Source organism: Homalodisca vitripennis, chromosome 2, assembly GCF_021130785.1.
Source record: "Homalodisca vitripennis isolate AUS2020 chromosome 2, UT_GWSS_2.1, whole genome shotgun sequence".
Classification (NCBI taxonomy): Eukaryota; Metazoa; Arthropoda; class Insecta; order Hemiptera; family Cicadellidae; genus Homalodisca; species Homalodisca vitripennis.
Window position 1 is genome coordinate 94,434,406 of NC_060208.1, and position 17,202 is coordinate 94,451,607.

Genomic DNA, 17,202 nt, shown 5'->3' on the forward strand with positions numbered 1-17,202 from the left:
AGCTGAAAATAGCCTACAACTCTCGGTATGTGGTTTAACAATAAACAAAGCATATGTACTAAGTATATTTACCTACGAAAATACTTTTATTTAGGAAATAACGCTACGTTTTTTCACTAAATGTCTCAAATTTAGCACTATTGTAAAATTTCAATGAAGTACTTACTCATTGGAATATTTCTGAAGTAGCTTCTGAAGTTTCTTTAAGTATTCAACTTCTTTAACAACAATCATCTCGTTTTCCCTTAAAGACACAGACACCGGCATTATACCATTTAAAAGTTCCTTCCAGTTAATCCAACTTATATCTTCCATTAGCATTTGTAGTTCGTATGGATTATACATGCGGTTATGATTCCGCCTTCCTTCTTTTGGTGTCATTATCTAAAATGCATAATAGTCAGTATACTGTTTGGTCTCATATTTAAGGATAATATCGTGAAATGTGTTTATTTCTAAACAAAGTCTAAAGAAAATAAGACCAGTTTAATTCCTAACCGTATAATCAAATTGATATGAAGGATATCATATTTGTAAGGGTGTCGTAGAATGGTTGCAGATAAGATTGGATTCTACAGACTTGAACTAGTTTTGTTTCTGGTTGCACTGTTAAGATTGTATTTCAACTTGTATGTGTCATAAAGTGTGTCTATATTGAACAGATCGCTATATCGATAAACTAAATATTCTAAAATTATTTTGATCTACATCTGAAAAATACAGCTTTTCAAATTATAAGTAATGACGTAATGTTTCATTTTAAATCATTGATATATGCCTTTTCTGAAATCTTGGACGTTGCATGAAATTATGAGATCTTAAAAACATATGCTATGTTTTGGTAACGTGTGTTCCAGGTCTGTAAGTAAAGTATATAATTTACGGAAATGTTTATAAACTATCCAATTTTCAATATGTTCAATTGCATATTCACTCAAGAATTAGGAAATATAAAGTACATTGGATCCTGTTTTGTGATGGGCATTTTTGAAACCTCCCAATCACTCTTTTTCTAGTGAAGTATTTTAAATATATTTTAACGTATTCGTATGGTTAATAAACCAACCTATTTATTTATTTATTTATTTATTTATTTATTTACATACGGTATACACCATTTCACATTTGTTATAGGTATTGAGAAAATACAAGAGGCTTGATATAAACAACTTACATAAATAGTTTACATGCATACATGCTAAAGCAAACAGAAGCAAAAAAATAAGCAAAACAAGTGCCAAATAACATCAACATCGTGAATAAAAAGAAAAATTACAACAGCAATATAGTTCATAAACAAGTGCAACATGAAGGTGTAACCGTAAAAAAAGACTTAATTAAAGTACCGGTAGCGTATAAAATATAGAGTTACTTATATATTACTGAGACATACATATGCATATGAACAAATACAATACGAAAGAAAAAAATAAAGATTAGCGTAGCCTATTGTATTCGTTATCAATTTAAAAAAGACTGTATGTCAGAAGAGAGTGAGCTCAAGGAGAAGAAAGTTTTATGTCCGAACAAAAGTAGATTGTCTTCTACATAAAATTGCATAAAAGAAATATACATTACAAAGTCTATATTGCCACATAATTGAAAGTCTGCTTCCTATTTTTTTCTTAAAAGAAAAACCTAAACAAATAACGGAAATTCAAAATTCTTGAGCTTAACCCTCGATCCAATACTTTGTTGGTATCAGTATATAATTGGTCTCAAAATTAAACTCAGTCGAAGCATTTATGCTCTAAAATGCCTTTGTGGTGAATTTTGCACAAACTATTTTGGTATTTTCCAGCTACGTATTACCTATGGTCTTGTTGTATGGGGTGGAAACTACCATGCTGAACAGGTATTTACAACGCAGAAGAAGGCTATCCGTGTTATGCCGGAGCAGGAAGACGTGTCCGTATCTTGAGAATGTTTTAAGAATTGCACTTTGCCTTGTATCTATATAATGCAGTGTGTGCTGTATCTCAGAAATAATGAAAACCAAACTTTGTTTATGAATTAAATGTACTCTTACAATACAAGAAATAACCATTTTATAAACTTACCTCAAGATAGACTAAGTAAAATAAAAAAAGCTCTGTATGTTGCATCTAGGTTAATGACTAAGTTGCCAATTAAAGTGAAAATATTAAGTGACTATTATTTTAAATAAAAACTATAACATGTCTTACTAAGTAATGCTCTTTATTCAGTAAACGAGTTTTATTCAGCCAATAGACTAAAAATAACTTTTTAACTGGTAATAAATAAATTTTAACATGAATTGTACTGACCTTCCTGTTTATTTGCTTGAAATATGCTGTGGCTAATAAACTATCCTATTCTATTCTACTTCACAAAACAGTGGCTACGGACCAAATATCTGAAAACGGACAAAGAAGTGTAGTTTTCACTGTTCAACAGGTTCTAATCAATGGTTTTTGGTTTTTCAAAGAAGATCATTCAGTAATATATAGGAATATGAGGAGTGGTTTTCATTTATGTAGGAAAAATGAAAACTAAAATTTCTCTTCTTAACTTACCTTTGCTAGCTCAATCTCGAACATCAAGCTGTCGTTTAGTTTTACTTCAGCTAATTCTCTTTCTGCTCCGTACATCACTGCGATGTCCACCATATAACTATAGTAGGCTTGCACTAAAGGATCACTCAGTCCTTTGATTAAAAACTCTCGTGCAAGTCCTAATTCAGGCTGGTCAACCTGTGTTGGAAGTACGTTTATAAAAACGTTGCTAAAGTAACGCAATTCAACTGCATACGGTTATGTAAACACACTTAACTACTTAACCTTATTATTTATTTATTCATTCAAAATTCTTAATAATTTAAAATCTGTACTACATTTCCTGAAAAAATTGTAAAATTGTTCTATTTTTGTGTTAAATATTTTTAAATTAAAGATACGAAGGGCTGATACATATATTTTCAAGGATATTTTCATTATTACAAGGGGAGTAAATGACTAATAGATATCTGGAATTGGTTGTATTATAACTAAATTAACGCACGAAAGAATATTAAAAAATTCAATATCTTTGTATTTGTAATAGTAAGTTGTTCGTAAAAATGTCTCAATGAAATTTAGATTAATGTTATTTGGTTTTTACAGGATGAAACTATTTTTCACACATCTACATCGATCTGCTTTCCTTTTAGTTAGACTTTGTACACGAAATCAGACTATTACAATTGTCTTCATTATAGCACTTAACGAATTTTCTGCATCCTCACACAGAGCACGCATAATACCACCAGAGCCCTTAAAAGACTCCAGTATTGTGAAAAAGACGACTTGTGGAAACGTAACAGTATCAAAAAGGTCAAGCTAATTGAAACATTGTAAAAAATTGACTATGCGAATATCCAGGGTATGTTAGTTGGTTTAACTTGGTTCACCATTTTGATTTAATATAGTGGAAGTTGAAACTTAAAAAGATTTACAGCCTGCTCTACTATTTATGAACGTAGAGAAAAGTTATTCTGAAAATCCGTTCACCATAATATTCACAACGTTTTGTAACACTAACGATTATAAATATCTTCAAAAGTTCGTTTGGATTCCATTTTGTTCCATAGAAAAAAAACTTTAAAAACTGGCAAGTTTTGTTAATTATAAAAAATTAAAGAAAACAATTTTCACGTTTATAAAATTTGAGAAAGGTTTATAATATTTCATAAAAAGTTGTATAACCTATTTTTTGTATCTCCAACGTTTTTTGAATTATTGAGTACATATAAATCCCATGAGAATGAGTTGGTTATATTTCAGTTGTAACAAAATGTACTTATATCTTCTGATTGAACCGGATTGATTATTTTATTACTAAACGGCTTTTATTCAAAAGAACTTTCACGTTGTTTCTTAAATCACCATTGTTACTACCTTTTTTGGAAGCAGAATGTTTTAGAAAAGGTCTGTTTTTAAAGATACTATAATAAACATTAATATAAGAACATTATACAACGGCTTACCTCTATTACACGTCTGCTAGTGTTTTTTAAATCCTCAGTTACGTAGATCTTAAAGAGGCTACGAACATTGATGAAGAGATTTGTCAGTTTTATTTCTGTGTCCAGGAAGCTCCAGCCGATCTCACTCCAGTTACCCAGCACAGGCCATCCTCCAGCAATCTGGAGTCTGGAGACAGCGTGGCTCACGCCTCTGGCATTAATCTTTTCTGTAGGAATGCAAATCAAATATGAGTGGCACAAAATAAGGAATGTGTGTTTCTGTGTATTACTGTCGCAAAAAACTGACTTAAAAATATCATTTATGAATTGCTTATCAGAGAAACTGTGAGTTTCGTATAACAGGAATGAATGCTTGTTGGAAAATGGTCTTATTTAGACCGGCTAAGTAACTCTCTCGTGAAACTCGTATACATATGCCGAATCATTTTTACTATACAGGTATACTCGTGTCTGTCTGAAACGGGTAGTATTGATCATATGTGGTTGTATTAAATATAGGCGTGCCATGCAAACGTCCGTGATCAGTCCGTATCATCTGCAATTTTCTTGTTGGGACTACCCAACCACTAACAAAACTAGAGCACTAATGTTTACATTACCAACAATATAAACTGAAATAAATTAAAAACGAGTTTAAATTAATAAGGAAAGTTTAGTCTTCTATTCATTCAACAACGTCAAGCACCAATTTGAGATACTGCGCAAAACCTACATTCCTGATCACACGAAACTCCATATTCATGGTGGAAAAAGTTATCATGAACGAGTTCAATATTTCCTGTCGCATTGTCAATAACACACACACACACACACACACACACACACACACACACACACACACACACACACACACACACACACACACACACACACACACACACATGCTACAAATATAGTACGTTGGATACACTGAGTTATGGGACGTGCTCGCTGTATTGGGAGTTCGTTCTTAATAAATCACATTCGTCAATGATCAGCCTACTTCATTACTGTAATAATCAACTAGTATACGATAAAATTTTTAACATATTCGTATACCACACACAATGCATCAATATTCATCGTTCTTACAATTCATATTGATTATTAATAAAGCAATACTTGTTACAGCTAATGGAACGTAAAAAATATGAATATAATAATGGCATACTTAGGTTGATAAAAACGTATTGTAGCATTATTTAAATGAATATCATGCTGAGTTCAAGTATCATTAGTATCAACATCATACTTTTTTGTTTTTTTTTTATTACAAATGTGAATTTTAGCTACGATTTTGTTGATAATCCATACCTTGCAGTTACTAAGGTATGTCATAATATTCTAAAGACTATCGATACTCAAATTTAAGATTTAACTTTGATTTAGTTAATAAGACTACTTTCTTGGCTGAAACAAGTAGTACTTTCTTAGTTTACCTAATACTTACTTTCATCCAAACAGAGAGAATATAACCGTTTCATTGATTTATAAGGATGTGGTTCAGTGGGTGACGACTTCTCGAGAAGTATATTCCTCAATGGTTCCTTGATGGCATCACGAACTTGAACAAATGAACTGTTTTCCGTCTACAATAGCACCGTATTTATGAGAAAATTGTCAAATATATTTATATTTTTAATTCAGATTTGTGTGATGTTTATTAAACAAATAGTAACAATTAAAGCGACAATGCCTTCCGTCATAATTACAATAAATAAGACCCTAATGGAAAATGTTTTAAGATACAACTACTAAGACTGTTACAATATTTTCAAAGTTCATACATACCGTGTTACATATACATCCCAAACTGAGAAATAAATAATGCACTATTTACCCTACGGAGGAAGTACCTCAAAATGTTTCATGGTAAAGTTGCTAAAATATTTCATAAATTTGATTCCTACTGTGGGTGACGACTTCTCGAGAAGTATATTCTTCAATGGTTCCTTGATGGCATCACGAACTTGAACAAACGAACTGCCTACATTTGAAGGCAGTCGACTATTTAAATTTAAATAGAAAAATATGTTTTAAATGTAATAAAGGTTTATATGTACTACTACACCCATGCGGGCGCGCGTTGTTATATGTTACATGTAACATAGGCTTGTGTGTGTTAGTGCACCCGTACGTACATACGTTGTAACAAAGCTGCACTCATACACGGGCATTACCGTATGTACAGTTTGGTCACGTATTAGGGTACACTAAAATTATACAACAGGTGCAATTTCACTAAAATTAAAGTATCTTCTTATTTGTTTACACAATAAATGTCTAATCGTTTCGGATACTATCCCTCATAGTTTAAGCTTAGTGATATGGACTATAATTATTAGTGTCAATTGCCCGTATTTTCTAATCGTAACATTTTTGAGTGTATAGAATCCTATAGTGACTGACAAGGATAACATTTTAAAATACTTTGAACTTTTATTAAAATTTTTGCATAAACTTTAGGTGATTTATTGAGAATAATACAAAAAATATTAATGCCTAGTATTAACCACACAATTTTAATATTTATGCCATTTACATAATATTATTTCGAGAATAAATAACATACCTTATCATCTTGTATTACTGCGGTGCGAAGGAATTTACCACAAGCAAATCTGTAGAAGTCATCGCACGGTCTGACAGAGGGGTCCATATAGTCCAGTATTCTCTGAGCTGTTGACAAAACGTCTTAATATACATTGATGGCAGGTAGAAAGGCGTGGAATATCATGTATAATGCGTTAATGGACATATGTTATAATAAAGAGATTCCCACTCTTACAACGTGTTTGTAACATTTATATGATTACCGATGTTTTGTGATGGCAGTGTGGAAAATATTGTTGAAGAGAATTATTTGTAGAGATAATGTAAGCTATGTTTTCAATCAAAAGAACAATCATTGTGCCACTTTATTATATTTATTACTCATAAGTACTCCGCAGCATGAAAATTGTATTCTGGAGCAAAGCTTAAACAAAGTTAATAAATAAATATCGTGTACCAAAGATAACGATCGGCACGGAGATTGAATATTAAACCTACAAGTAATGTTCCTCTGGAAGTCAAGAAATATTTTCATTGTAAAGAATGGCTAGATATATAAGAGTATAAAGTTTAACCTCTGAAAGAAATGAAATCACAGATAAAGGTTTAGAATCCACTACTTGATATTTCGAAAAAGAAAATTGACTATGTAATGTAATTTTATGTAATGAAACCGTATTTCATAACTATATATGAGCCAATGGATGTGCTATTAGAATATTAATTTCTGAAAATTCTCATAAAATCTTTAAACGTTTCAAAGAAACATGGGAAATGAATAGACGGCGTGATATCACTCGAGACAACGCTAAAGGAACTTTTTTATTAATAAGAATAACAATGAATGGCAGATTTACAAAGCTACTGTACGCATGATAGAAAATGTTTCGTAGATGATCTATCCTGGAACTTTAATGATATATTTTACGGCTGATTTCAGTTGACGTGAGAATTATATATATTAGATCAAATTACATACCAACTACTCAACTGCTAGATATAAAAAGACTGCTTATACTAATTAATTTACAGAGATTAATTAAGATTCTATGATTGAGAAGGATTGCTTGCCTTTTACAGAAACTTCAATGGATTTTATAGTTAACTTTTATATTAGTTTTAGATGTTTTCAGGATTAGCTGAAGTCACTGATATTTGTAAGGCCAAATATCAAAAGCCACGTACATAAGTAAATGACTCAAAATCCCCAGTCTATTTTAATCAGGGTATGATAATAGTTGACAATTTGATGTCAAAATGGTCAAACCGTACAAATAATGATCATTTAAAATCTCATAATATAACAGACAACATATAGCTATGACAATAGTGTAAAAATAAGACTCTGTGTTAGTCAAAATGTATCTTACCAGTCTTCTGACATCCATCTGTTACACATACTGATCGATTCGATTCACCTGTAAAACAAGGTATTCTTAATAATTATGTGTAAATGTCAGTACTTCTTAGCTCATCGCTTTTTAGAGGAATTAATCCACTATTCTAAAAGAAATTTGATTTTATATATATATATTTTTAATATAGCTTCAATGAAGTCAAGAAATATATATTTTAAATTTCCACCAATTAATAATAACGTAGCAAATGTATAATAATGTTTTTGTTTCTTATTTTACTGAGCACTGTTTCTTGCAATTTCGTTGTCTGAGAGTTCTGAAACTCATTATCTGCAATATTAAAACCTTGATGTTTCAGGGCGCAGAATATCTACTTCGGAGATCACGGATGGCGACATCTCAGTGCACAGAATCACGACATTGAACGTCACTAAATATGTGTCTTAGAGTGTGGAATCTCGATGTCCATAACCCAAAATATTGACGTCCAAGAACACTGCATCGTGACGTCCTTCAAGGACGGGCGGTTTGTTAGTTATAAACACCCTTATAACAAGAAATCGGGATCTAGCTTTTTAAAACATTTTGGTGAATGTATGGTTTGGTTAAATGTAGGTCAAATTAAAATATCCCTTCACTTATACAAGTTTTAAGGACGTTTAAGGAGTTAGGATAAAGAGAGTTCAGAGACAAACTCTATTAGAACAGATCTTAAAAATCCTTAACTATCTTAGGGTTTTCTAATTTTATTCAATAGATGCGTTTGTGATTACATTGTAGCTAATTAAGAAAAGTAAAATCAAGCAATGATTGTTGAGACCACGCACGTTTGATGTTGAGAACACTTATTGCAGTAGGGTGTTGACTGAGCCAGTATTATCAACCACAGTGGCCAAAGATTTATTCAGACATGAAGGTTACTTGAATCAGTGAAGGATATGTAATTAACACTCATCAAAGATTTCTTAAAGCTTTTTTCTGGTGTGGCCAATTAATAACCTCCCAAGTTGTCCTAACTGCGTTACTACTTTTAGGAATAGGTTTCAAGGCCTTATTGGATGTAATCTCTCGTATTAGATTACGGTAACGACCTCTTAGAAGTTGATATAGTAAGCCTTGAGCTCAGGAAAACCACGGCGATGCTGCAAAATCCTCCATCCGGCAACAGCCACCAGCTCTCAATCTGCCCTCCTATGACCAGCCAAGACTTTATTTATAACAAGCAGCTACTGGCAGATTCCTGCCTTTTGTAATTCCTGATATTGGGTGCTGTTACTCTGTTTTGTGGAGAACCTGGATTCTAGCATAGGTCGGCTGTCAGGCTCTAGTACCTCCCGGTCTCTGGAACATTAGGAAAATGTCCCAGCCCCTTTCTGACTCCGGTGGTCAGCAGGCCCTTGATCTGCAAATCTGAAGCCCTAGTGCTCTCAATCTCTTAAGCTCGGCCTGTAGCATATCCCCACCTTTGGGAGATTCAGATCTTTGAGAGCTCTCATCCTATACTACCTAACAACCTTCGGCAGCTCCCTACCTTTGGCATTTACTGACTATTGGAAGTTATGTCTCTAGTACCTGCATGTTCGGGCATGTCTATGGTACATCTTGGGCTGTAGGAGATCTCAGTCCCAAAAACCTCCCAGTTACTAGCAACTCTCAGCCTTCGGCATCTCCCACATCCAATCAGCTCTGGGAGCAGTCAACACTTTTGTTCTCACAACCACTTTTAAGTTTAGCCTTAATATGCACCGGTTTCTGGCAGGTCCCGGTTATTTAATCTTTCATTCTCAATAATATTCCTGCTTCCGAGGGGTCCAGGTCTGACTGCTCTCTTATCAATTCTCTGGTTAATTCCATAGAAAATTCATACTAATTGCGGTTAAAGAATGTCCGATAAAATAGCGTCTAGAAACAAAATTGTGTACATGTTCCACTGTCTGAAAGGGCCCTAAAACTCCGTTCTCGCTTAAAATTTATTACATCGAACGTATATTCGGTTAAAACCGATACTAAAACAGGTTCAGAGTATGGCTAGTATAATAAATTTGGTGATAGGGTTCTACCTAATTGTCAAGAATGCGCTGAAAGGTTATTTTGGACTATATTTATCATACTTCATTTTTTTACGTCTGATCATTTTTTATTAAAACAAATCTAACCACAAGAAGTTTATAGTATTTGTGTATAAAATTATTTTAGTCCGAGGACTCCGCTTCGTTATTTACAAAGCCGGTTATGAGCTATCCTTAGTTTATTAGTGGTTCTAATGAACATTCAAATTAATTTTTCCTGACATCTATCTAAACCAAAATGTATATATTTTGCTCATCGTAATTGTATATATTGTATATTTGACTCTAGGAAACCTCTTCCAAATCTTAAATGGCGCTGAGCAACCATCCTTAACCAAATTTATTATTTACAACGTTTAAGCAATTTTTTTCAAAATACATACACTCAGTAGACATCTATATTATTCGTTTATAAAAGTATTGTAGTTTAAGAGCTCCACTTCGTTAGTTCTAAAACCAGTTATGAGCTTATAAAAATTCACATACAGCCTTTTATACAAATACATTTAATATATTTACTAAAATATTATTTACTACTCTCGTTTGTACATGTTCGATCAAAAAACATGAATATGTATATTTAATACAACTCCCATTACTGTAAATTACCCCTCTTTTATAATTTATTAAGTCATAACGCCATTACGATCTTTATTTATATCATTAGAAGTTGTAAGTAAACACCTTCAACAATTTTAACTATTTTAAGAAAATTTCAATTTTTATATGAGAAAAATCTATAGTATTAGCAAATCTTGGCTAGGACCAAGAGAGTTTTAAACACACACGCAAACCCCACACATACATGTGAAAGGGATTTGTACCAGCAGCATTTCCACCTTACCCTAATCAAACTCACATTTTTGTTATTTGCAATTTTATCTAAAGTGATAAGTATTCTCGTATATGGATTGTAAACATTGAAACAGGAAAAACTATTCCAAGCAACATATAGAACACTGACAAGTATTGCTTAGTCAAGAGTCTAAGACGTTACTGAATTATTCGGTAGAAGAACGGTAGGTGCCGGGCTGACCCCAACCCACTGGGTTTGTGAGTGTGGGGATACGTTCGTGCGTGGTACCTGGCCCTTCAGCCGCACAATTCCTACTTGCTGATACTATAGGTTAATCTTAAATAAATAATGCTAAGAAGTAGAAAGATATTTTAAACACATGTTACAAAATTCCAAAACAACAAGAACATAAATTAATGTACATCTAATCATGGTTATTACAATAGGAGAGTTTGTTTTAGGGCGTTAAAGTAGAAAACACCATTTTTGAGCTTACACGATCATTTTGGAACTATTTTAAAGGCATGGTACGTAAAAGTTAAAATTAAACCAGAATAACCTAATAAAAATAAAATAATAATACATTGTAATTGTTAATTTTGTATTTGAATTTTCTTATGGTAACGTAACAAGCAAAATAAAATTAGTCGTGCCCACTATGGGCTGAGAAAAGTGCAAATGTGCTTTTAAAGTAGCAGGATGTTTTTTCAGATGTGAGGAAATGCTGATATGTCTAGGAATTGTTAAAAAATATCCTCTAAAATGTCTTTATAAACTATGGGTGGATACGAAAGTGTGTGCGAGTTTGAATAATTAAGAATTTTTTCTCCCATAGTAACACACTTGCTGTCATATTATCTGTGGATAAACGTATTCAGTTAGGTAGGTGGTTGAGAGTAATCTTATAATGTCTGTAAGATGTATTGATGTACCTTTTAATAAAAAAATATGTATTCCGATGCAGTTTAAAATGCATGTTACGAAATTATTACATAAAAATAGTAATTACCCATTTTTAAATTAAGCAATATTAAAACCACAACCAAACCTCTCACAATCATGTTGATCACGTTCCGAATTTAAACTAAGAGGCTGATATTAAACGTAACACAAAGGCTTCTGTATGTATTCTGTTAAAGCGTTTCATGAATGTCTGCGTTACAGAACACTAACAGTGTTAGTGAATTGTACGACTTTTATAGTTTATTTAATGAAGCAAAGCACTTTGTTCTCGCCTTCAAACCAACGTCATACATATTATATGCATTGAAACTCTTTTTTTTAACTATTTCTCTTAATCCCAAGAGTTTTTCTTTATGCGCAAAAAAATGATATTGAAGTAGAATATTTATTTCTGGTATATCCTAAAATATCCATTAAAATTGGTTTCGTTTTTATTTTGTTTTTAATGCAAAATAATTTTCTTTTTAGAAGCAATTACAAAAAATGTACATCTTGTATTTTGAAATACAAATAACTAAATATGCTGTTTTTTTATTTATACTATTTGTGGTAATTTTGTTCGCTGATATTCATATAAAATCTCTTTCACACTCTTGAATATACTTAGATATTCAATGCATTTCTCGCTTTTAAATTGTAAAGTGTGTAATTATGTTTTATACACAAGACATATATTTACTAGTGTGCATTTTTAACAACATCATTAGGTTAAGTTAGCAATTTTTTATTCAGCGGCTAACGTGTTTAGAATTGCATTTGGCTAAAATGTTTTCGGCTTGTAATTTCATAGAAAAATGATTAATATTTATCACTGACACTTTAAAACTATTTATAAGTGACATAAAAGACAAAATTCGTATAAACTTTAATGGAAATGTCAATCTCTTGTAGGCCTTTATTTTAATCTCCCTCATGGATCACTGGCTTGTTGGAGAATCTCAAACAGAGCAAGTCGGACTTGGTACAGTGCAAGATTGAAAGTTTTCTATACCAAACAGGTTGTATATTTAGGAACGTTAGCACTATATTAAAATTATTAAATATAAATTCTATTTTAAAATGTTTCCAGAACAGGATTTAAACGTGTGCTCTTTAATTTTTTAAGGAGTATGGATAAAATAAAAAGGTTTTTTCTTTAACATATCAAATCAGAAATACGTAATTACGATTTCACTCAACAAGAAATAAGCTCCATATTTCAATGGTACTGTATAGTTCATTAGTTCTGATTTGATCTAATATTCTGTAACTGCGGCTTTGCTCGTAATTTTCAAAATCTAACACCATGCATTGAAAGTAGACGTAAGTACATGCGTTATACATATAAGTAAGTAGACATGCAATTTACATATTAGTCGTATTTCATTATTATTGGTTAAGAAGATCAGAGGTTAACCCATTCACTGTGGCAAATGCCTCACGGCGCTAAGGTTGAGTAACAGGTTAGATCTCACTCAGTGTAGAGCAGAAGAGAGGGTTGACTACATGTTGACACGTATTATAGCTATACAATAATTGTACACTAGTTTAAGGGACTGACATGTCAGATTTTGCGCGTTTAGTATCATTCTAGTTTGAATGATTTATGTCTCCGACGCCATAGCTAAGTTTCTCTTGATGAACCGAGCAAGAAATTATAGAAAAAGTTCCCGGAACTTATTTTGATAAAACTGGTTTATTTCTAACAATTTTAAACTAAATCCGGACTAAGATATTTCCAGTGCCTTTGTTGTGTTTGTTTTCTGTCCCTATGAATAAAATATAAGTAAACACGTAGTATTAAGAAAACTACTTTTTTCAAAAAGCTTCTAATCACAGGCGTTTACATTAACTCTGGTGTATTTAAAGTGTCACGTTTGAGTTTGTCTTATTGTCTCCATCGTTACAATGTATACCTATGGAGGTTTCGGAAATCTACTTTGGTCTAAAATCGTCTAATTCTAGCCAATTTAGTATTATGTTATTTTCAGTTCCACATTTTAGTTTACCTTGTTGTCCAGGTGTATGAAATATAAATACGTAACAACTGAAATGCCTTCTACAGCCAAAAAGCGTCTAACTTCGGTATAAAGGGGAAGTCCTTCAAAAGTTCATGCAACATTTCAAAATAATCGTTTATAGTCTCGTGACGAATAGGAGTCAGGTTTTTGTGTTATAGTAGTCTTACTGTTTTAGAACTGTAGTATGGGAAATAATGGATTGATGAGACATTTTTATATCCATTCATTTGTTTTCCGTAGTTCACTAAAATGCCAAACCGCAATGTCAAGGAAATCAACGTTGTTTAAGTAACCTATGTACAAGCAACTTACATTAAACAATAAAACCAATATTTAAGACTTTTAATGTTTTGTGAGGCCTTTCGATATCGAGGCTATCTTCTTCAGACAAATCACAACATCTGTGATGTGTATTTGTGTATTTGTGTGATTAAAACAATAAAAGTCTTAAATATTGGTTTTATGTTTAATGTAAGTTAACAGTAACCAATATAAGCTCCATCTACATCATTATGGACAAGCATTCGCACTTTGCCCAATAAGATTATTTACAACAGTGTTTTGTGCTATTTTAAAAGGATTAGACATTTAAAATTCGTTACTGGCCCAATATTGAATGAAAGTTTGATAAATTTGTCTTTGCCATCTTTATTACACTTATGATCAAACACTTTATACCTAATAGTTTATAAAATGTATATGTAAACAAAGTTTTGAATCTATTTTATGAATTTTAGCTGAAAGTATCAACAGTGCTGTTTATATAAGTTTAATTTTGAATATGAAATGTAAATATTATTAATATTTTCTGAGTTTTAAAAATTTCAGGAATCTTTTTTGATTTCAATATAATCCTTTCTCAAACTTCAAAGAAAATGATAGAGACATGTGTCCGACTTGGTCCATCCACTCCAAAGATTATCGCTAAAACATTTTTAGCGATTCACTTTCATTTATAAGAAATTATCTTATCATGATAAGTAATAAAAAAACATTCCTTTTAAATTCAAAATGCAGCATCTAATTGAAGGAATCTCCTCTTTGCTGAATCCCCTATAGACGAATCGGACCTACTTATATAAAATAAATGCATTGGCAAATTGAAATAGCTATGTGCAATGAATGTTTAAATAATACCACCGATGCTAGATATATATATATACTTAGGTATGTATTTCTCCTAACTGTTTGTTACCAAAGAACACAAAGTCGTAGTGATGATGGAAAGGAAACAGACATGTGGGAATTAATGAATAATTTAATCTCATAACATTGAGACAGCAAAGTCGATGATGAATATATTTACACTGTTGATATAAAGCGATGCGAGTGTTTCATCCAGAAATATTGATAATGTTTTGGTAATCAGGTTTGTAAACAGGTGAATAAAGGTAACAATTTGTGGGTAACTCTATCAATGCCAAAATTCAGTGTTTTTATATATAGTTTATCTAAATATTCATTCATAAAATATTAAACATATTTCATCCTACTTTTTCATACAGCTGAGACATGGGCATGTCAGAATGAACTATTACATGTGTTATTTACATATTGGTTTTCGTCTCTTTTATTATTCCGCTGATTTGGTATACATATTTATTGTAAAGGATCCGTAAACATTGCTATTGAATACTATAAATAGTAAGCTCTAAACGTATCGGGTAATGAAGGATAGGGCTTTTATGATAAAGGCATTGGAAGTGTGCCACCGGGAAGTATAGAAAACTCTGGAACATGTTACTTTTGGTAATTTACACGATGCATAACTTTTTAGTGCCATTATCATTATCCGTAATTGATAGGTACACGAAGAAAACTGATTTAATTTTTGTGAATGGAAATTAGACATATCTATTTCAGCCATTTGAATTATTCAAATATTTAGCAATATAGTTTGTACCTTTTTGATGTAGTTCAACAAATTAATGTTCAATATCGAGAACCATTTAGATTAATCGGTTCATAGTAACATTTCTAGTCAATTTACAATCAATTTAATACACCAAAGAATTGCAACTATTTTATATCTGAAAACCACATATTAAGATCTAGTAGTAACATCTTCAACAAATATTGCATAATCAAACATAAATTTTAAAATAAATTTATAACTTATTTAAAATTATAGAAAGTTTTTTGGTATTAAATTATTTTTTCTATGCTTTTATAATTTATTCACGATTATTATAACTCAAAAAATAATGTTTTCGTAGGAGTTCAATCTGAAATATCTCAAACACATCATTGTGCTCAACAAAGATTTATCACACAAAGGCGTATGTAAAACAAAGTTCTGAATGTAATACTTTTCCTAACATGCCTAAAAGTGAAACATATTAAAACTGTAGAACTATCCAACCAAAGGACCAAAGGCTGTGTTTGTAAAGGCTAGAACAATGCATCTTCTTTTTCTCTGGCTCACAGCATCTCTAAGAGTATTTGTAATATTCCCCCAGTTCTTGTGTAACAGTTCTTCGAGCCTTTATATGTTGGATATTGATTATATGAATACAAAGTCTAAAGATGTTTCCACGTTTTAGAGCCTTTACAAGACTGCTCATATTTAGTCCCATTTTTACAGGGCCTAGGTGTGTAAGGTTATTTTATCACATCATTTGCCAAATCTTTGGACTTGAATTTACCAATATCCATAACTCGTTTAATTCCTCAATACACTGGTTAAATTATAGTCTTATACAAAAGAATATTTTCTGCAAATATAAATGTTATATGTATGTATGTTTTCAAACTATAACTGCCAAAAGTCGTTTTCCGATTTGAATTAAATGCCATAACTAGTTGCGTTTTTACGAGAAGGAGACACGAATAATTGGGTTTATAATACAGAAATTTTATTTCCTGATTTTATATAATCTGAACAATAGAGAGGTGAGGATTTTTAGTCAAGACTGCTTTTGAAACGCATTATGAATGTCTAAAAGTTAAAAGTTCAATTACGATATTTATCAAACTTGCTTATACTATTTAGATTTCTAAACGAATGTTTTTCACAAGCAAGATTAATTGAGTCACAATAATATGTGTTATAGGGATTTATCGACCTTAACAAAATCTGTTACAAGATTATTAATAACGATGGGTTATTTAAACTTGTAATAGAGTCTACTGACATTTGGTACAAAAATATAACACTACTTATCAAGGATTTAAGTCTACCTAGAGCGGGGTTGTACATTCACATTACTTTGAAATTCAAAACAAAAACATATGGCTAAGGGCTCCTCTCCCTCCCTTAAATTGCAATTATGTACTCTTTGTTTCAGATGACACGCCGCAACACCACAGAAAGTGATAACATTGATTAAAGGCCATGTCACACTGCCGTGGCGTCGCGTCCCTCCATCCATAGTATGAACGTCCGCGTATGCCGCGACGGTCTCGAATTCCGTCAAACTACCAGACACGCGTCCGCGTCCGCGGCCAACGCCACTTCTTTCTCGGAGGGTTGGAGCTCAGTACACAATAAAATGTCGTT

General features: G+C 31.9%; 1 protein-coding gene across 1 annotated transcript in view; it reads right to left on the minus strand.

Annotated features, from left to right (window-relative positions):
- The window catches only part of LOC124354371 (neprilysin-2-like), a 35,083-nt gene extending 23,039 nt beyond the window's left edge, over positions 1-12,044 (minus strand). Inside the window, exons 1-7 of the mRNA XM_046804774.1 lie at positions 11,750-12,044; positions 7,888-7,935; positions 6,537-6,643; positions 5,415-5,553; positions 3,986-4,191; positions 2,538-2,714; positions 167-384 (exon numbers count right to left, since the gene is read on the minus strand). Of these exons, the coding sequence (XP_046660730.1) occupies positions 167-384; positions 2,538-2,714; positions 3,986-4,191; positions 5,415-5,553; positions 6,537-6,643; positions 7,888-7,935; positions 11,750-11,801 (947 nt within the window). The 5' untranslated portion in view covers positions 11,802-12,044. The remainder of the gene's footprint in view (positions 1-166; positions 385-2,537; positions 2,715-3,985; positions 4,192-5,414; positions 5,554-6,536; positions 6,644-7,887; positions 7,936-11,749) is intronic.
- Between the last annotated feature and the right edge of the window lie 5,158 nt (positions 12,045-17,202).